This window comes from Symphodus melops, assembly GCF_947650265.1.
Source record: "Symphodus melops genome assembly, chromosome: 6".
Lineage (NCBI taxonomy): Eukaryota > Metazoa > Chordata > Actinopteri > Labriformes > Labridae > Symphodus > Symphodus melops.
In genome coordinates this window covers 7,069,381-7,089,414 of record NC_136696.1, presented here as the reverse complement: position 1 = coordinate 7,089,414, position 20,034 = coordinate 7,069,381, and the positions used below count along the sequence as shown (strand labels likewise).

Genomic DNA, 20,034 nt, shown 5'->3' with positions numbered 1-20,034 from the left:
ATATATGTTGTAGAAATGTGAAATACATTTTGAAGTTGGTGCCTTCTTGACCGAGTAAAGGCAGAACGTCTTTTTGGCTTATGTGGATAAAAGACAACCACTCCCAGAATGCAAAGCACCACAGGCAACTCCCACTGAAGCTACAGTAGGGTGCTCTATTTACAGTCAGTCTATACGGCTGTTTCCAGAATCAGAATCAGCTTTGTTGGCCAGGTATGTTTAACAGACATGGAATTTAACTTCGGTAGATTGTGCTCTCTGTACAATGTAAACATTAAATAATAACAATTAGCTAAAAATAAAGACAGGTAATTAAACACTAATATGTACAAGATTAAATAAGATAATAGTGCAGTGATGAGTAGTGCATAAGGATGATGAAGTAAAGGTAGTTATCTTTTACAGTATTTACATTATAGAGTGTGCGTAGATGATCATTTAAATTAAATAATTTACATTTAAAGTGACAGTTTAGTTCCAGGGTTATTTCACAGCAACAGGTCTGACACTAAGACGATAAGCGGCAGAAAATGGATGGATGGATGGAAGGTCTGACACTCTTTGACTGTTTAGCGTTAATCAGAGTAACAGTCTGGGGAAATATGACGGGTTGTTTTGGCGTACAGTGATCTGTATTGCCTGCCAGAGCGTAGGGGCTTGAACAGTTTGTATCCAAGGTGTGAGGAGTCTGCAGTGATGCTACCTGCCCGTTTCCTGACCCCGGGCTGGTATAAGTCCTGGATGGGGGGAAGGTCGACACCAATGATCTTTTCTGCAGTCCTGATTGTCTGTTGCACTCTGTGTTTATCCAGTTTGGTTGCAGATCAAACCAGACAGTGATGGAGGTGCACAGAACAGACTAAATGATGGAGGTGTAAAACATGATCAGCAGCCACTGGGGCAGGTTGAACTTCCTGAGCTGGCACAGGAAGTACATCCTCTGCTTTGCCTTCTTCCTGATTGTGTCTATAGCCACGTTTCCACCAAGCGGTTCGGATCGGTTCGTCTCGGTACAGCACGCATTTTGCTGTGTTTCCATACACAAATCCCGGAAAAGATTCCCAAAAAACCGATCTGTACCGTCATACTTTTTGGGACCGTTTCGTTGGGGTGCCAAGAATATCGAGCCGACCTGAAAAGGTGGAGCTAACCACTGCAGTCCGCTGATTGGTCGAAAGAATCGTCACTTCCAGTGTGACGTCGGCAAACAAAACCCTGCAGTCTTTAAACCATTGACTGTAATACACAGGCGATTGTTTACGTCTGAATTTCTCCTCGCCGCACACAGCCTTCTCTAAAACCAAGCTTGATTGACTTTGTATAATAAAGAGTCACATGCCAGTGACAGAATAGATGAATTGCTGGATGTCTTCCATTGTTGGTTTTGTTTGTGTCGCGTTTTTCTACTTTGTGGACTTTATTAGTTAGCGGTTAGCTGCTATCATGTGATGCTATTACGTAGCGGCTATCCAGTTTACACACCACCTACATAAAAGGGCTGTGGAAACACAAAACGGGATTAGGCTTAATCAAACCAAACCGTACCAATCTGTACTGACCCGTACTGGACTAATGTGTGGAAACGGGGTTCATGTGGAGGTCCACTTCAGGTCCCGTGAGATTGTGGATCCAAGGAACCTGAAGGAGTCCACAGTAGACACCGTGCTGTTCAGAATCATTTTGTGGAGGGTGTAAGTGAGGGGGGCTTCTCTAAAGTCCACTGTCATCTCCACAGTCTTGAGTGGGTTCAACTCCAGATGGTTCTGACTGCACCAGAGAGCCAGCTGTTCCACCTCCCACCAGTAGACAGACTCGTCACCATCCTGGATGAGACTGATGACGGTGGTGTCGTCTGCAAACTTCAAGAGTTTCACAGAAGGGTCCCCTGAGGTGCAGTCATTAGTGTAGAGGGAGAAGAGCAGTGGGGAGAGGACACACCCCTGAGGTGGGGGCCACCATTGCTGATTGTCTGGGTGATTGACGTTATGCTCCCCAGCCTCACCTGCTGCCTCCTGTCAGTCAGGAAGTTGATGATCCATTGACAGGTGGAGGCCGGCACTATGAGCTGGGTGAGTTTCTGGTGTAGGATATCCGGGATGATTCTGTTAAACGCTGAGCTGAAGTCCACAAATAGAATCCTAGCGTAGGTCCTTGGGGAGTCATGTGATGCAGGATGTAGTTGTCCCATCCTCCACCAACCTTGCCCGATAGGCAAACTGCAGGGGGTCCAGCAGAGAGCCTATGATGTCCTTCAGGTGGCTCAACATGACCACGGACATCAGGATCAGTTCCTCAACTGATTGGCAGCAAACAGACTATGACTGTGTCCATAGGCATAGACCACCGACACCACCAATCCGCCCCAGTTCGAGCCGGCCCGGGCTCCTCCTCTTCCATTAGCCTCAACTACTCTACCTATTAGAGCACAAGATCTTAAGAATCTCCTTCATTCATATCAGTTTGAAGTTGAAACATACTTGATGGTTCTTCTCAGCTTTTTTTTTACAGAGCCTGTAAGAATAGCTTGCTAGCAAGATAGCTTACATTGAGTTTTTAGATTATGGTAGTGAGGTCCCACCCACTGATCTGTGATAGGTCTGTTGCTTCAGTGTTTGGAAAACATGAGGAACTAGCGATGCAGTCTCATCCTCTCTGATTAAAGCAGCCTCCGAAGACCAAGAGTTATAATTTTTGGGTCATCGGAAGCTCATTGTCGGAAAATAAATATAGAGCTTTCTTGTCTCAGGGGAAAATAAGGGTGCGATGCACAGCAATTAAAAAATACTGCCAGGTTTTGTAATGATACAACGCTTAATGCAAATGGGTGAAGTATCCCTGCAGTATTTCCCTGCAAAATTTCCAATAAGTGTTTCTCTCCAAACCTTTCTATACTGCTCATGTCCTATAAACCATATATAATTACAATTCTGCTCTTTTCCTTTATAATGTTATCAGTTCGACCCCAATCTTTGATAAAAGACTTTTTCTTTAGCCCCTTATCTGCCTTGATACCTTTTTATGTGCTATAATTATCCTAAGTCTTCAATTTTATGTCCTCACAGTTATCCAGGATGTAGACAGCTCCTCATTAGAGGTCAACTATCAAAGCTTTGCCAGCCTGATGGAACAGCGGCTGGCTGAGCTCTTCCTGTTGGTTGGCAGGCAAGGTTCTCAGACGGCACGATCTCGGCGGGCCACAACAGTAGGAAGTTACACCGTACAGGTAGATGGGACAGGGAATTTTGTGGTTAATTTTGTGTATTACCATTCCTATTAGTGGTAGTATTTTATTTTGTTATTTAAAAGTACTACACATTTATACACATTTCCAAGTGACCTCTTTGCTACCTTAATTATTTGTTTTAACAGTTTGACCTCACCAAAAGTGGTCATTCACAAGACTGAAAGGCCATGTACTACATGCTGTTTACATGCATTGTAGTTCTTTAGGTTTTATGTGGACATTAACAAGTGTTTAGTCAAGAGCATAACTAATAGATATAGGAATGTTTTCCGCTCTACAGATAATGGTTTTGTCTTAGTTTTACTATAACCTCAGCACAAACTGAAAAAGCAGCAAATTACACACAGAAAATAAATAAATTAAATTAAAATGAAAACGAATGGTTTTCCATGTTAATAATACAAAGTATTCTTAGTCATAGCAGTAGACTATGAATGTGTTACAACATCTTTATATGGATTCCCTCATCTTTTAATTATGTATATATATTTTCATCAACACTGTTGTCAATTTAAAATGGAATGTAAATCAATGTCAAATGTTTTTATTAGAAAGTAAGAAATGTGACTTATCTTTGAGAAGGAATATTTTGTTTTTTACATTTTCTCCTTGCAGACCTTTGAATAAACTACAGCCTAACTACATTAAGTTTGTACTTCTTTTTGTGTGAAATATGTGCTTATCTAATTTTGACAACATCAGAGCAGACAAACCTTTGGCGTCCACACCAGGGGTGCCCTGTCCCCAGTTTGGGAATCAATGTTGTAGAGTGACAAAGGTTTTGTTTTAAAATGTTCTGATATTATATAATTTATTACTTATCCAGATGGTGAGCATGCGTAGAATTCCCGGTCCCAAGAACCCAGCTGAGATGACATACTATGTCCAGCAACATGGAGCACCAATGACTGGAACCACTGCTGCGAAGACCCTGAGCAGTCTAGACTCCCAGACCATGGCTCTGACGCTGGGATACTTTGTACAAGTGCAGGCTGAACGTAAGCTATATAACTTATTGTATAGTGTTGTGTTTTAAAAAAAAAAGTAATTTGTAAAGGACAGAGCAAGTCATGCACACGCGTAGAGTTGAAAATGACATAAATTAAGTTCCATGAAATAATTAATACCCATTATGTTGATTGCTGTTAGTATATACCAATAAGACTAAACTATAGCACAGTATCTGGACTTCTAAGTGAAGCAAAAAATAGATAAATACAGCCTTACTTTAAATGTCCATTAAGAATGTATGCACAAGTTAATGACTATCCATCCATTAAAATACCTTGGTGGCAAATGACTGAGCCCACCAACTGCTTATATCAATGATTAGATACTTATGATATTGGCTAGAAATGAACAACAACTGATGTCGGTGTTACTGTTAAACTATCCAGGAATGATTTAATACATTATCTAATACAGATGAAAATTATACATTATATATTTACAGCTGTGGTACAGAATCCCCCAGGCAACCTGTGGATTATGGCTGTTCTGACACCTCTCTTCTTATTGATGGTGGTGATCTGCATGGTGGCCTTTATTTTGTGCAAGAGGAACAGGGTGATCTTCAAAACAGGTGCTTTCAGGACCTTCAAAACTCGCTCCAAGGTAAGACTCTCAAAAATAGTTATACAGTTATGTACCATTCTTCAGCTTTTGTATTCTGCAGTTCCTTTTAATGTTCCTCTTCTGAAACATTTTGTTTAAGATTGGAATACATTGTATTCAATAGGTTTTTAAAAAGTACATTCTTTTGTAGTAATGAAGATAAGTTATAAAATAAAAAAAGTTTCTTTGTTTATTTCCAAAGCCAGCAAAAAAAATAAAAAAAAAAAAAAAAAAAAAAAAAAAATATATATATATATATATATATATATATATATATATATATATATATATATTAATTTATATTAATAAAGTATTGTTTTTATTTTAATTTAAGCAAAATGAAGTCGACAACAATAAAATTAAAATGAAGATTTAATTTAGATTTAGAATAAAAGTTAAGCATTAATTATTAAAAAAAGATCCCTTAATTATGAGAACCTTATCTTGTAATTTCATTATAATCTGTCATTAACAGATAAGGGATACGATTTTTATTTTTATTGGGGACGCTCATTGACCTCCTCTGTAAAGAGCAGCTTTGTCCTATTTGTGCATCACCTGTGGAACTACAAGGTAATTGGTTCCTAAAGACAAAGGTTGCCCCGCTTGGTTTATATTCTCAATAATGTTGTTGTATTTTGGTGGGAGATCAATTTTGAATTCATAACTTGGCATAAGTTCATTAAAACACTGACTTGGGTATGTTAATTGACTCTAGTGTATATGCAAGTTTATGTTGGTTACTTTTAAGAAAGCTGGCAGTGTTTTGAGTGAAATGCATTTGTGTGTTGGCTGTTGTGGGAAGATGAGACATGATGCCATTAAAGTAGTCCATCCTCCTGGAAATAAAAGTATGATTCTCATGTCTAGACATTGGCTGGGATGATTCCCCTTGTTAAGACTCAATCACTATCTTCCACGTGCAGCTTTGGGATTCTCGGATCACTGTCTGATTGATATCACCCTGACCTACAGGTAAAAGGTAAACCTGTTAAACTTGTGGTGAGGACTTTTAAGAAATGTGCAGAGGAGTCAAAGCAAGATCTACATTACATGCCTGCTTTGCCCTGATTGTAGTGTTTTGAAGCTTCAGCCACAAACCTGAATGAACTCACTGACACCGTGAAATCTCACATCAGCTTTTGTGAGGACGTGTGTGCAAACCAGGACCTTCTGCACATAAAACAGCAAACGTGATTCATTGAAAAACTGAGGCACAACATCATGCCAGTGAGGAGGCCTACAGAAATGGGGACTGGGACCTGTACAAGCAGGCCATAAACAAGGAGATCAAGGTGTCAAATGCTAAAACACAGCTTCTCGAGAGATGACCCTACTTTGATTTGTAGAGGCCCGCAGGACATCTACAGCTACAGGAGACCTCACCCTGCATGTAACAATAGACTGACCAAAGACCTGGACAGCTTCTACTGCAGGTTTTCACAGAAGGTCTTCCTGGAGCCTTTGAGAAAATATGTAGGCTCCAGGACTACATGATGTCTGCCTCCCGACTGACAGTCTGTGCTTAGCAGCTAGTCCCCATTTTCACACAGATCGTCAACACAGCTTCCAGATTGTATGAAGTGCCCTTCTGCTTCAAATGTTCCATCATCCTGGTCTCTAAGAACAAAGACAACTGGCTCATCGCCCTGAGGTCTGTCTTAGGTCATGAAGTCCTTTGAGAGACTGGTGTTGAGCCACCTAAAGGACATTGCAGGACCCCTGCTGGACACCCTGGCAAACAGGTGGGTTTGTTCTCTCCCTACTGCTGTTCTCCCACTACTACATCATTGACTGCAGCTCAGTGGAACTTTCTGTGAAACTCCTGAAATTTGCAGACCACACCATCTTCATCCATCTAATCCAGGACAGTGGCGAGTCTGCTTACAGAGGGGAGGTGGAACAGCATGCCCTCTGGTGCAGTCAGAAACATCTGGAGCTGAACTCTCTCAAGACTGTGAAGATGATTATGGACCTCAGGAGAAGTGCCCGTACACAAACCCCCTCACCATACTCAAAAGCACAGCGTCTACTGTCGACACTTTCAGGTTACTGGGATCCACAACTTCCCCCTCACATATGCTCCTTACAGCTGAGGACTCTCCATGCCAGATGGGAAAGGGGATGGCAGGTCTCCTAAGGTAAGACGTTGTATAGAAAAACAACGCAGAAGTAGCGGACAATGCAACAGAGTCTGCAAAAAAGCACCAAGATGAGAATATTTGCCTTTTTTTCAATGCCACGTGTAGTCCAGCTGAATGTCAACATCAACATAAGAGCGAAGAACAACTCTGGGACTTGTTGCGGAAACAATACCTCGGGTCTGGCAGGAGAAACTCTGGGCGAAGTCTGAGCGAAGGATTTGGCTGTTTGCGTACACATATACAGCTCCACCCTGAAAACATCCTGAGTTTTCAGGAGATTTCTGCAATTGTGACAGCCCTAATAGACACTAGCAAGAGTAAGGTCCAACCTTCCACAGGCGATGCTGATCATGTTTTACACAGCCATCATCAAGTCTGTTCCTTCATTGCTGTCTGGTTTAAGATAGGATAGGATAGGATATAACTTTATTGATCCCCAATGGGGAAATTCGTGCGTTACAGCAGCAGCAGCATTGCAGAATCAAAAAGAGTCAAAAACCGAATAAAATAGCAACATAAACATAAATACAATTTGAAGTTGTAAGGGGGGGATATATACAGGGGACAATAATGTGGTGGATTTAACAGGACAATGAAAAAAAAAAGTGCATGTGCATGAATGGCATGTTAAAGTGACCAGTGAAAAAATTTAAAGTGACGTGTGATCAGAGGATCATGTAAACAGTACTGACAGTTATAAAGTATAATAAATATAGTGCAGTTTTGACTGGAGTAAAGATATATAGGTATAAGAATATAAGAGTATAATGTAATATAATATATAATATAAATAAGTATAGATATAATATAATAAAGATAACATGATTACATTGTAATAATATTATATAAAATGGTGCAATAGGTAGAGTATATATATAAATATAAAGAGTATGATTACAGGATACTGTGAGTAACTTGGGTAACATGGTCTGGCATGGTTGGTTTGGATCTGCAACCTGGCAGGACTGACACAGACCACTATCAAGACTTCAAAAAAAAACTATTGGTTTCTCTTTTAATCATGTATATACACGTTTTTGCTAATTCTTTTGTTTAAAGTTTAATATTTCATTTTTCATTTTTGTACATAGAGGACCTGGTTTACTAAGATACCAGTTAAAGAGTAATAAATTGCCTTTTCACTCCAAATGATTGCACGTTTGGTTTTTGGTCGTTTTTCGGGTAATCTACTAAGAATATTTGCGTGAATGATAACAGATGCAAACCTTGTGGAGAAGGTAGTATTTAAGTCAGGCTTTGCTGACTTAAACCACTAGTTTACGTCACAGAGATTTTGAAAAGTTTTATTGGGAGAGGGAAGGAACGTCCAGTATTTTTGAGTTATTGCAGATGAATCTGAATATATCAAATACAACATTTGGTTTATAAGAAAACCTCAGCATTAAACATGGCCCCTGTTTTCTTCCCCCTATCTTTTCAATAAATTGTCGATCTTTCCTTTCAAAGGTTTCTCCTCCCAGTATTTTGCACGCTAGGCAGAAACGCCCCATATTGCATAATAATTAAGGCAAACGTACTAAATTGACAATAAGTTGTTGTTTTGCTCATATGAAAGACATAGACCTCACTGCATGCTGTTAGTAAATCTGTAAGCACATTTTTTTGCAGGCGGTATCAAGTTTGCACACAATTTAAGACACGCAAACCTTTAGTAAATCATGCCCAGTACAGTCGAACAAAGTCCAAGACAAATGATTGAGCATACCTAGCCAGCTAAGTTGATTCTGATGCTGGCTGGTACTATCTCATAGACATTGTGGATCTCTGTAAATAGACATAGATCTGTTTAAATATTTATGGATCTAATGACCCAATTATGGATTTATCTACACATTTGCAAATGGCTTTGCTACTTAAAAAGCAATACAAAAAGATGTAGTCTTATTTGTATAAGTCTAACTCATTAGTTTTCTTGCAGCCAAAGGCCCATGGTCATCACTAATCATGCAAGCAACTGGACTAATCAGCTATAAAGATATGAGTGGGGCGAGGTGTACTTGCAGTAAACCCTTTGGCCCTTACCCAGCAGTAGTGTCCATTCTAACTATAATCAGTTGAAAGAGGTTAAAAAAAACACTATAAATTTAAAATGTGTAAAATTGCTTCCAGGCACTAAGCCTAATTTGTTCTCAAAAAATAAATAACAAAATTCAGGTATGCGAATAAGAAAAGAACAAGTGTTTTATTAGTTGTTATAGTGATTAATTTTCACCCCCACTGAGAATTTCATTCAATGACTGCACACTGAATACAGGATGAAAATAATAAATGGTACACAGATACTTAATACAAATTGTGTTAATCAGTGTACTTCCATTGATGAAGGATACAACAGAAAACTCAAAGTACTTTTTCGCAAATAGATACAACAAAGACCAGAATTTACATTTTCAGACAATTCAAATCCATTATCACCCCTTTAGCTTTTCTAATTATTTTTCCTTTTTAACATAGACATGGCTTCAGCTTTATTCAACATACACACGTGCACAGCTTAACAGTTGCTATAGTAACTCTCAAGGCACATTTAACTTCAACAGGAGAGTGCATATTAGAAACACAGGACAGTCTGTTACAAATGCATCATGCAGCCTTGACCAGGAAAAGTTATGTCTGAAAGTCCTTTGACAAAAGACACAAATAATTTGCAATGCAAGATATATGGAATTTAAACTTCATAACATAGAAATACTGAAGAACAAGGAGAAACCAGTGAAGAAATATAACAAGCAGTCTCTCATCACAGCATTTGCTAGCCCTGCATGCAGGACAGCATGCAGCAGCACTGCTAAAAAAAAACATAGCAGACAAACAGATGCAGCTGAATTTTATTTAACTGTAAAAAAATATATATAATTAGGGAGTAATTATTCACAAGAAAATGAGAGTACTTAAATATTGACATTAATGTGAATTTCTATTTTTCAGAAACTATTTTATTGTGAAACTCTTCTCCAAAATGTTTGTTTTGTTTCTTTGTTCTGGCACATTTTTTAAAGTCTGAAGTCCCAACTGTACAATTTTTTGATAAATCTGTTTGCAAAATGTCTAAAATTCGGGTCGCAATTTTACATGATGGGGCTGATTCTTGAGGCTACACCAGTTGAAAACCACTGGTTTAGAGCATCAAAAACCAAAGATAGGCATTAAAAAAAGAGCACATTGCACAAATAATAATTTTGAAGAACAGTAACAGAGCTGAACATATCAAGATCAATTGCTGGGAATGTTGTAATTTAACAACTGAAAGAAACAATTAATCTGCAGGTGTAATTATTCACATAAACAGGAACAAAAAAATGATTTCCATGCATCCATGTGCTTTTATTCTTTATGTCCAATTCTTTCATTGTATGCTGTATACACATAGTAGGAAACAGGACCTACATGTGAGTGCATGTACGTTCATTAATATTTATGTAAATGGGAGTTTAGGGCTATACATGTCATACTTTGCATATATGCTAAGATTTAGGTAACTCAAAAAAAAGTGTGTTGTATCACCAGAGAGAACTTTTCCCTTTATGTGTATCATCATGTTTTGTTGGTAAAAAACAGACTTGAAGTTATTTGTTTTTGATCTATTCATGGTATTTGCTAACAATAAAAATGTTTGCCCTGTTTTTTAAAACAGGGCTTTACTAAAGTGTCTTGCTTTTTCCTAAATTCTTTTACTTTTTTATATAGACCTAATGTCATTAATTCCAGATTTGAGTTCTGGTCCCAGCTCAGTTCAGAACTATGTTCTGTTCCATTCTATTTTTTCTTAATCATTTCCTGCTTTTATCCCTCTGACTCTCTCCCTGTTTAGACCTCATATCGAAGGGAGGGCAGTTACCACCACCAGGTATTCACTTAAAACACTTGATGGGTGGATCACTGAATCAACAGCATTAATCAATTAATGAATGATTAAATACATTTGTTGACGCTGCTTTGTCTGCTGTTTTTGACTGAATAACTTTGTTGGTAACTTTGCGTACAGCTCTCTTTCTGGCTGCCTGTTGCTGTGGCTTAATATAATTGTGCTTGTGGCTACTGTGTGGACATGAGTCATTCCACCATTCTCATAAGATATGGAAATAATAAGAGGGGTGGCAATGAGAATTGTGGAAACACTTAGTAGAAGAGTTTCTACTGTTAAATATTATGTGTGAATGAGAGTCTCAAGCATGTACATTTAGTGTGTGTTTGTTTGTGATGTTACCTGCTCCTAATGCATTGAGCCATCAGTCTCAAGCTAAAGCTGGTGATAAGTATATTGGTTTATAAAAGGTCTGAATACAAAATGGCTTGTATTGTTTCTTGGCCTTCTTGTGTAGGTATGAAAGCTTCAGATAACTGTACTCAATGTTATGAACAATAGAGATTGAATCAGCAAGAAAGAAAAAAAAAAACCCAAATGTTTATTTTCAGACCTCAAGGTCTTTTCAGTTTATTCTACATCCTGGCTTAATCCCAGGAGAAACGGACACAGTATAATGTGGCTGTGCACCTATGTCTACTATGTAATGCAATGTCTTTATATTTTCCCTCTAAAGTGCCCACTCTTTTGAGAGTTTATTGGATCAGCTCTGTGGCGCAATTCAACCATTCACACTGCAAAAGCTGATTTTTAATCAATATGGCCACATCATCTCTCATCCATCTGCTTTACCTCATAAGCAGCTGTTGGCTGTTATTCTGGACTCAGACAAGAAAAATCACACAAGGAGAAAAAACAGGGGCGGAGAATTTCAGTACAGAGCATGATGGTACCTTGAACAAATATAAGTGGTTGGATCCTATGTTACTGTCTTTCTCTTTCCTGTCATTTGCTCTTTCTGTTTTTAATCTGATTTAAATGGATGCATATCCATGTGACTGTTCAGATCTTTGTTCTATACAAAAAGTCAGAATGCTACCAAAGTCTTCATTTATATAAGATGCTTGCACAAAATAAAAGATGCCCATTTGTTAAATCAACATGCTGTCACTGGACAGTTGGAGAAAAAGCATTCCATAAGGAAAATGAGGCAGTTACAAATAATAATAAATGTGAAAATGGAAAAATATCAGTTGCAAATGTCAGTCAAATTGTTCAAGGTTAAAGCCTTTGGGGTCATTCAGGAAAATCCATACAATCTTGATGCATGACATCCATTACCCATAAGCCATTGAATGACATATTTTACTGTCAATGTGCAGTGGGTGTTGGGTTGTCCTTCTTAGGTTAAAACCCCAGATAACACATCTAATGTTTGCTTCCCAGTAATAGACATAATGGATATTGATGGAATTTTATGTTTTAAACTACTTGTGCGCTTCTGCCCCTTGTTTGCTACTGTCAGCGCATGCACACTCTCTCTCTCTCTCTCTCTCTCTCTCTCTCTCTCTCTCTCTCTCTCTCTCTCTCTCTCTCTCTCTCTCGTGAACATTGTGAACAGTATGAGGCTAAAGGCAAAGGTTGTATCTCTGAGCAATCAAATCTGTGCATATTATATCCATATATTTGTGCAATGGTTAAATAACCTATTCCTATTCTTCCTCTATCTTACATGTTTGCATGTGTTCTTCATGTATCAATTTTGTAACACTCAGTCATAGCATCAGCCATGTGTGATGGAGCTAGATAATGGCACAGCTGTGTGTAGGACTAAATTAATGAATTATTAACAAGGCCGTCGGCTGAATGTCCACACTGCATAACCTCACATGCACTCCGAATTTAACATGCATCAACAGATACATTAAGCGGCCTATTTTAGAGCAGCTGAAAATAGAAAACGGGAGGCAAAAAAATCAGGGTTTCATCACTTTTTTTGAGTTACGTAAAGCCTTTTTTTCTCCATTTCTTTCACCACTTATCATTTCTGCAGACTGAATTTAGATTTCTCCAGTCTTGAATAATCCTAATAGAATCTTTTTCGACTTTTTTTTTTCTTCATGTTAAAACAAGGGTTTTATCTTACATGTTAAAACCCTGCCATTATAAACAGTCAAGGGACTGTAAGGCACTGTTTATGATGGCAGCTAAAAAAACAACTTACAGTATAGTAGTAGTTTAATCATTATTACCTGAAATTAAGCAATGCTTATTTAAAGGACTGTCTTTCATATTCAGGGAACACATTTCATGTTAGCTGTTTTATGTAAGCAAAAAGAGTTACACAACATAGGCTAAGTGATTTCATTCGGCTTTTGCTAACGTTAGTGTAAATACAAAAGCTTGGCTGACTAATGTTAAATCTTTACAAGGAAAATTGTACACTATTTAAAGTCAAATGGAAAGTCAGCAAGTATTTCCTAAAGATAGCATCTATTTAGAAAAGCTAAATGGTATTGTTAAACTTGCATAAGTAGGGTGTCCTGTCCAGTCAACTCAGTGACGCAGAAAAAAACGGATCAAATGTCTTGGTGAGCAAATCTTTTGCACAAATCTTTCACTGAACTAATTTTAATGACCCATTACATTGAAAAGAACTGCTTTGCCCTACACTACTTTCTGCGCGTGTGCTGTGCATGTTATTTCCGTGTGGTGTGTCCGATAGGATACGCTTCAACTATGAACAATATTTTTGACACAAATCTAAGCTCATCTAAACGTGACAGTCAACACTTCACTTTCTTTGGTCCTCAACAACACACCAGCCAAGTGTGATGTCGATCAAATGAATGGCTGTAGAGAAACTCGACTAACACAGAGACACACAAACCCACAGAATCCTGGACTTGTAGTTAAATATAAGCGCATCTAATTTTGATAATCTCAGAGCAGACAAAGTCTCATGTCCCTCCGAGATCGTTGGCACCCAAAAGTTACAGTAGTTTACTGTGTTCCTCTGAGTCCTTGTAGCCAACGTTTTCTTTTGGGCAAATATCAAATAATAAAAACATATTTTCAAATGTTTTGGGATCTTTCATTCAGACTATGCATCTGTCTGCTGCCATGTGTTTTGAGGCTCAAATAATGTTATGATTTCGTTCCATTATGAGAGTGTTATTGGCCACCCTTTAAACGTATTATTTCAACCAAACATTCTAGAGTAAAAGCTGTACATTTTATGACTGTTTTATTTCTCATTGATCAATAGTGTTGGTTATGAGTCACACTGAACTGCAGTGTTTCACTTAACTACAGACTGTGATGTGTAGGAAAAAAAATCATAGGTGTTGTTTTCTGGGTTTATCAATCCAACAGGCTAACGGAAGATGACACATTCTTTAGGAACCACAAATTACACTTTTGTCACCTGGTTTGGGAAACATAATATATGAGGTGCCTTATTAGCCAATTAGAAATGAGTGGGTTGACAGCCTGCAATAGCTTTGTTCTTGTAGAAATCAATACCTTTATGACCTCTGGTGTGTTTTATTGTTTTCCTTGCCAGCCAGTCCAGGGTTTTGACTACGCCAAGAAGCACATGTGTCGAACAGGTGATGATGCCATCTCTGTTACCAAGGACACTCTGGTGCTCGGGCTGCCTGTACGAGATGCTCCGCTGTCACTTTCTTTGGATAAGAAGGTCCTCCAGGATGGGTCCAACAGTAAGAGGCCTCCATCTGCTGACTTACAAAAAGGAGGGTAAGACTTTAACTTACTTCTTTGTTTTGCAGGTATACTTGTGTACATTCTTTTTTTTTTTTTTTTACTTTATAAAGTACTTATGTTGACATTGTTCAAGTCAACATCTGACTGTCAAAAAGACAAACAAAACTTAGTTATGAGTTCTAAAAACTCAATGTCTTGAATAATAATATTTTAAACATACAGATGTAATCCCTTATTCATGCAGTGTATTGGAATAAACATGAATTGTTTTGTTTTTTTAAACAGCCAGTAACTGAAACATGTTCACCTGATTTTGGGTATGACGCCATTAACAATACCAACTTGCATTTTGTAATAACCTCTAACTCAATTCATAATATTTTTCAGCAGAATAGCCAGTGAACATGCAGAAAATTTGGGTTTTACAGTTTTTTCATCAAACCATCACTATTATATATTATTACTATAGGACACTAGTCTGATTGTTCAGATTCTCCTTATATCCTGTTATTTTGTTAAAATAATGAGCTCACTGGACATAGTGTGTTGGGTTATTCCATACCAAGTGGTCCAATTTTAGAAATCTGTCCCACCTCACCATCTCAGATCAATCAATCAAAACGCGTCCTCCCCATAAACATTATGTCAAGATGGCGACCTCCGGCGAAGTGCTGCCAGTCGGCAACAAAGTAGTTTCAGAAATAGTTTATCTCCATCCGCATGCCATAAAGTACATGGGAATAGCAAAAGCAAGAGATGATTGAGAGATGAACAAACATCTAGCAAGACCAGCAGGCTGAGTGGGAGTTGTTGAATACTTGTACGGGGAATCACATAGTTCTCGAGCAGCTGTTTCAACTATCCAGTGATAAAACACAGAGCTTAATGAATGGTCCAAACATGACTGCTTATTTGTGTATCACCATGTTGATCCAGAGAAAAGCCAACAGTAAGCAGTGCAGACTCTACATTTGACATAATCTGAACAGAAGTCAAATGCAATTGAAGCTGTGCAGTGTCAGTAAACAAACAGAGTTTACTTGTTTGCATGCAAATGTGGATAAAGACAATTTGTAGGCTTTTAAAATGTCTGTTTTATTTGTAGTTGTCTCTCTAAGTTAATCTTAGAGGGCTCAAGCTGCTACAAGATTTCCTGTTCGTTAAAAATATGCATGGGGACCTTTAACATTTACATAGAGTGTTTTAAATACATTATGGCAAAACTGTGACGATATTTACATATATTGCCATTGAAGTGGCTCAAATACATTTTTTTACAGAAAACATCACAAGGAATTAATGCAATAAAAAAAGAAAAGCAAAAAAAACTATATATATATATATATATATATATATATATATATATATATATATATATATATATATATATACACACACACACACACACACACACACACACACACACACACGCCATGTGTAAAAAAAAAACTCATTTCCCTCTCTTGCCTCTCTTGCCTCTGGATATTGTTGCCATGGATACAACAGACGGTTGCCAAGTGATGAGGATGGTTCAGTGTCAAGCAAGGGCTCTGGTAAGCTGAACACCAGTAAGAACTCCTCAGCCCGAAGACCAGCAAATAGCAGCAACAAAATCAAGGAGGAGCTGCATAAGAGGAGCACAAATGGTGAGGAGGAGCAGGATAAGGGGTCAAGGAGAATACTCCGAGGGGCAGATAAAGAGTAAAAAAGACAGAGAGAGAAATCAGAAACAAATGCTTAAAAGACACGGTAATGGCTGTTGAAGCAATACAATATGCCATATTAACTCAGTCAGGTAGTGGGCATACTGTTTGTCGGCATGTTTTCACGCGACAATATTGCAAAAACAGTGTATTTGTGAAAACAAGAAGACGCACCAGGAAGTAAGCCGAAAAGCAAACCTTTAGAATTCTAAATGAATCTCTGTTACATATATTGAGCTTAAATGTATTTCTCCAAACCTACTGTAAAGACAAATTCCGCTCTCTTCCTTAAAGCATATTTCCTGATTTACAGTCCAGCATAGAAAATGTGACATGCTATGCCCCAAAGGCTTGTTTAGAAAATTGGTGAATAATAATGGAATTCATAGAATATACTAAGATTTCTGTTAGAATCCTTGCAGTTTACTACAATGAATTTCTCTGTATGACATTTGCTGACCTATTTGTCTTCTTTGTCTTATCAGATCCGTATGAGGATCATTCAGGCTCTCTGCGCCTCATCACAATCAAACCCATGACAGCTCAGCCAACATACTCTTACCCCTCTTCTGCATCCCACAGCCAAGACTCTGTTGTCCTTAATGGAGAGGTAATTCTGCACAAAAGCACTGCAAACACACACACTCATACACACAATATACCCTGTGAGGTGCATCTGCATTATAGAAAAAAAACGCTTTATGAGCGGGGATATTTGATATGATTGTAAAGGGCCTTAGCTTATTTGATTAGAAGAGGGTCAATTTAAAAACAAATATATATATATTGGCAAACTCAATCAATGTTTACACCAGAGCTCTAGCAAACAGTACTTAGCAAACAATCAGTGAAGGCCATACAGTTATTTTAAAATAAAGAATGAATAGTTTGAGAAGAAGTTCAGCATAAAAAGTTGAAATATTTGGCTAAAAATAATGGATGAAGTCAATCATATTTCTTTAACTTAATGTTACAACAGAAATGTCATGTTCTAATGTTTTTTCCCCCCTTATTTGTAGCTTGTGGAATCCTTTTGGGTAGTTGTAAATTTGGAGGAACAGTAATTGTTGTCAATAAATCTATACATTTACATTAACAGCACGTTGAGGAAATGCTCAGCTTAAATGCAGGGTAGGTAATTTCCAGGTAATTTAGCAAGATTTTGGTTGAAATTTCAATTCATGTGCTCTGAAAATCAATCAAGCCCCTCTACTTTGCATGATCACGAGCTGAAATCCGCTTCTTGACCAATGTGCATGTAAGTGAAGGTTGTGGCTTTGGAGGGAGCACAGAGGTGAGGGGGTGAGTGAATATGGAAAACGCAGAGGATGCTACTTTCAAAATCATGCTCGTTTTTTTTGAAAATTACCAACCCTGCAAGGTTAATACTTAAAATGTTAACTTGTATCCGCCAGTATCCACTTTTATTTATTTTTATTTGTAGAAGGAAAATGGACTTGCACTTAGAGTATGTAGCGCCTTTTCTAATTACATTCAGCCATTCATATACACAAACATACACTTATGGCATGGGATTCTATGTGAAGTTCCTGTCAGTGTTACAATTTATTTCATGCATACAGACTCAAACGCTGCTGGCTATGCCACTAGTGAGCTGGGGTTTAGTGCCTTGACCAAGGACATTTAGACAAAGGATTGGAGGCTGGGATTGAATCACTCAGAGGCACTGCTTGTCAACAGGCAAGGCAGGCAACTGCTTGGGGCACCAGGGTAGTAGGGGGCCCCCCAACGACTGACAAACTTTAAACCACTGTATTGCCTCAAAATGTGCACATTTTGCAATGACATTAGGAAACCTCTCTAATGGGGCTTCATCTAACAGCACTCACTCTGAATGCTCTGCTAAAGGCTGGTTCACAAAGCAGGATAATTAGGCCAATTTTGGCCCCGACTCTCCCTTTCCGATAATCTTAAGGACTCCCCGATCATCACAAGATATTCTTATAAAATAATCTTGCTGTGTGTGGTGTATTAAGACTGCTCTCGTCTGATCGGAAGGACGTCGGGACCGCTCCGATCTCAAATCGGGGATATTAAACATGTTGGATTGTTTTGGCTCAATTTCATGTAGTGTGTGGTGTCCCCCGAGGGGAAAACGAGCACAAGCCTGTAGACTGTGACGCGTAGCCAATCAGAAGGCGAGGTGACGTATTGCCGTGGAAACACTGGGAGCAAAACAACAACAACTCACCTCCATATCATCATGTAGCAAGTACAGTTCATGCTCCCGCAATCTCCACTCCTTTGACCAACGCCTCTTTTTAAAACGTGTTTTTTCAGATTAAAACACAGCACAAACGATCCCTGTTTGCTAAAGTTCAGATTACATCATTTACAGATTAAGCAATACTACAGTTCTGTTGGGCAGTGGACCCATCAGAGAAAAAACCTTCACAGAGGCAAATAAGGTGGTGAAGAGGATACCTCTTCTTCCGTTTGTTGACTCTGGAATCACGCATGATCTCGAGAGGTTTTGCGAGATTTCCTGTCTGATTGGGGGATGTAGTTTTAAAAAATTACCAACCCTGCCTTTAAGAAGCGACCAACTCCAGTACTAAGCCACAGCTGCAATGTTACATATGTTCAGTGTATCAATAGTGTTACAGCCAGTAAAACATCCTCACAATGAAACACATTAGAGAGGGCTGTGGATCAGTGGTAGAGTCTGCTGTCTCTCAGTAGACGGTGTTCTTGGGCAAGACAATTAACCCTAGATTGCATCAGCGGCGTGTGAAAGCATATGAGTAGATTAGTTCATTCTGATAGATACTTAACATTGCAGCGTTTCATTTTATTTAGACTATAACAACTTAATTGCATGCCTCAACACACAGATCCAAGAAAATACAAATATTTACAATACTTGAGTGGATTGTTTGCAGACAAACCACGGGGGGTTGAAGCAAAAATCAGACATTGAAAACTACAGGAACAAACTCCGTCAAAAAGCTCGAAGGAAGGGGTACGGGGATTTCTCCTTATCTGAGAGCGGCAGCCATGGTCACAGCCACCGTGATACCAGGCAGAGTCGACTTGATAATGGCGTCAAGGAGCCAATGACGGCAGAAGAGAAGAGGGCCTCCTTCGCAGGGTGTCACAAGAGGTATGGTCTTTGAGGGGGTTCCAGAGATACCAGAAAAGGGGGAAATAATGCTTGTCTGCACGAGGACTTTAATGAGATGCATGATGTTAACAAATCTTACAAAAGTTAAAAACTCTATTCAAACATAGGCTGCTCTGAGACAAAGTTTCACCACATAATAAAAGTGTCCAATGAGCTACAATTATAGGATTAGACTGTACTAAAAAGGTCATTTAAACCATTATTTAATATGATACTATTCTATTCTAGTTTGTTTCACTTCCTTTTGTCATTAATTAGAATCTAAATCCATAATAAATCCCTTTTCTCACTTAGTCACTTTGCAGGATAATGTGCTTTCAACCAACTAGCCACATTTGAATGTTAAAAAAAAAATCAACAACATTTTAATTTGTGTGCTGATAATCTGTCAGTACGAATGTCATGGCTGTGTTTTATGTAATCTAATAAAATATATGACAATATGAAGATCCCAGGAAGAGTAGCTACTGCTTAACCCAGAAGCTAATGTGGATCTTAACAAATAGTAAATTATGCAACATGTGAAGGTTGAATGTGTTAAGTAATGTGTCTGTAAAAGAAAGGCAAAAAAGACTGTACTGACTGACTCAGTGTATGTAATACATGCTAATGGTATTCAGGAAATCCTTGTT

General features: G+C 38.4%; 1 protein-coding gene across 1 annotated transcript in view; it reads left to right on the top strand.

Moving 5' to 3' along the window:
- The window catches only part of kiaa1549la (KIAA1549-like a), a 75,848-nt gene that overhangs the window by 39,276 nt on the left and 16,538 nt on the right, over nt 1-20,034 (top strand). Inside the window, exons 8-15 of the mRNA XM_079346783.1 lie at nt 3,063-3,223; nt 4,071-4,242; nt 4,698-4,858; nt 10,835-10,870; nt 14,394-14,587; nt 16,061-16,200; nt 16,743-16,867; nt 19,161-19,381. Coding sequence (XP_079202909.1) covers nt 3,063-3,223; nt 4,071-4,242; nt 4,698-4,858; nt 10,835-10,870; nt 14,394-14,587; nt 16,061-16,200; nt 16,743-16,867; nt 19,161-19,381 — 1,210 coding nt within the window. The remainder of the gene's footprint in view (nt 1-3,062; nt 3,224-4,070; nt 4,243-4,697; nt 4,859-10,834; nt 10,871-14,393; nt 14,588-16,060; nt 16,201-16,742; nt 16,868-19,160; nt 19,382-20,034) is intronic.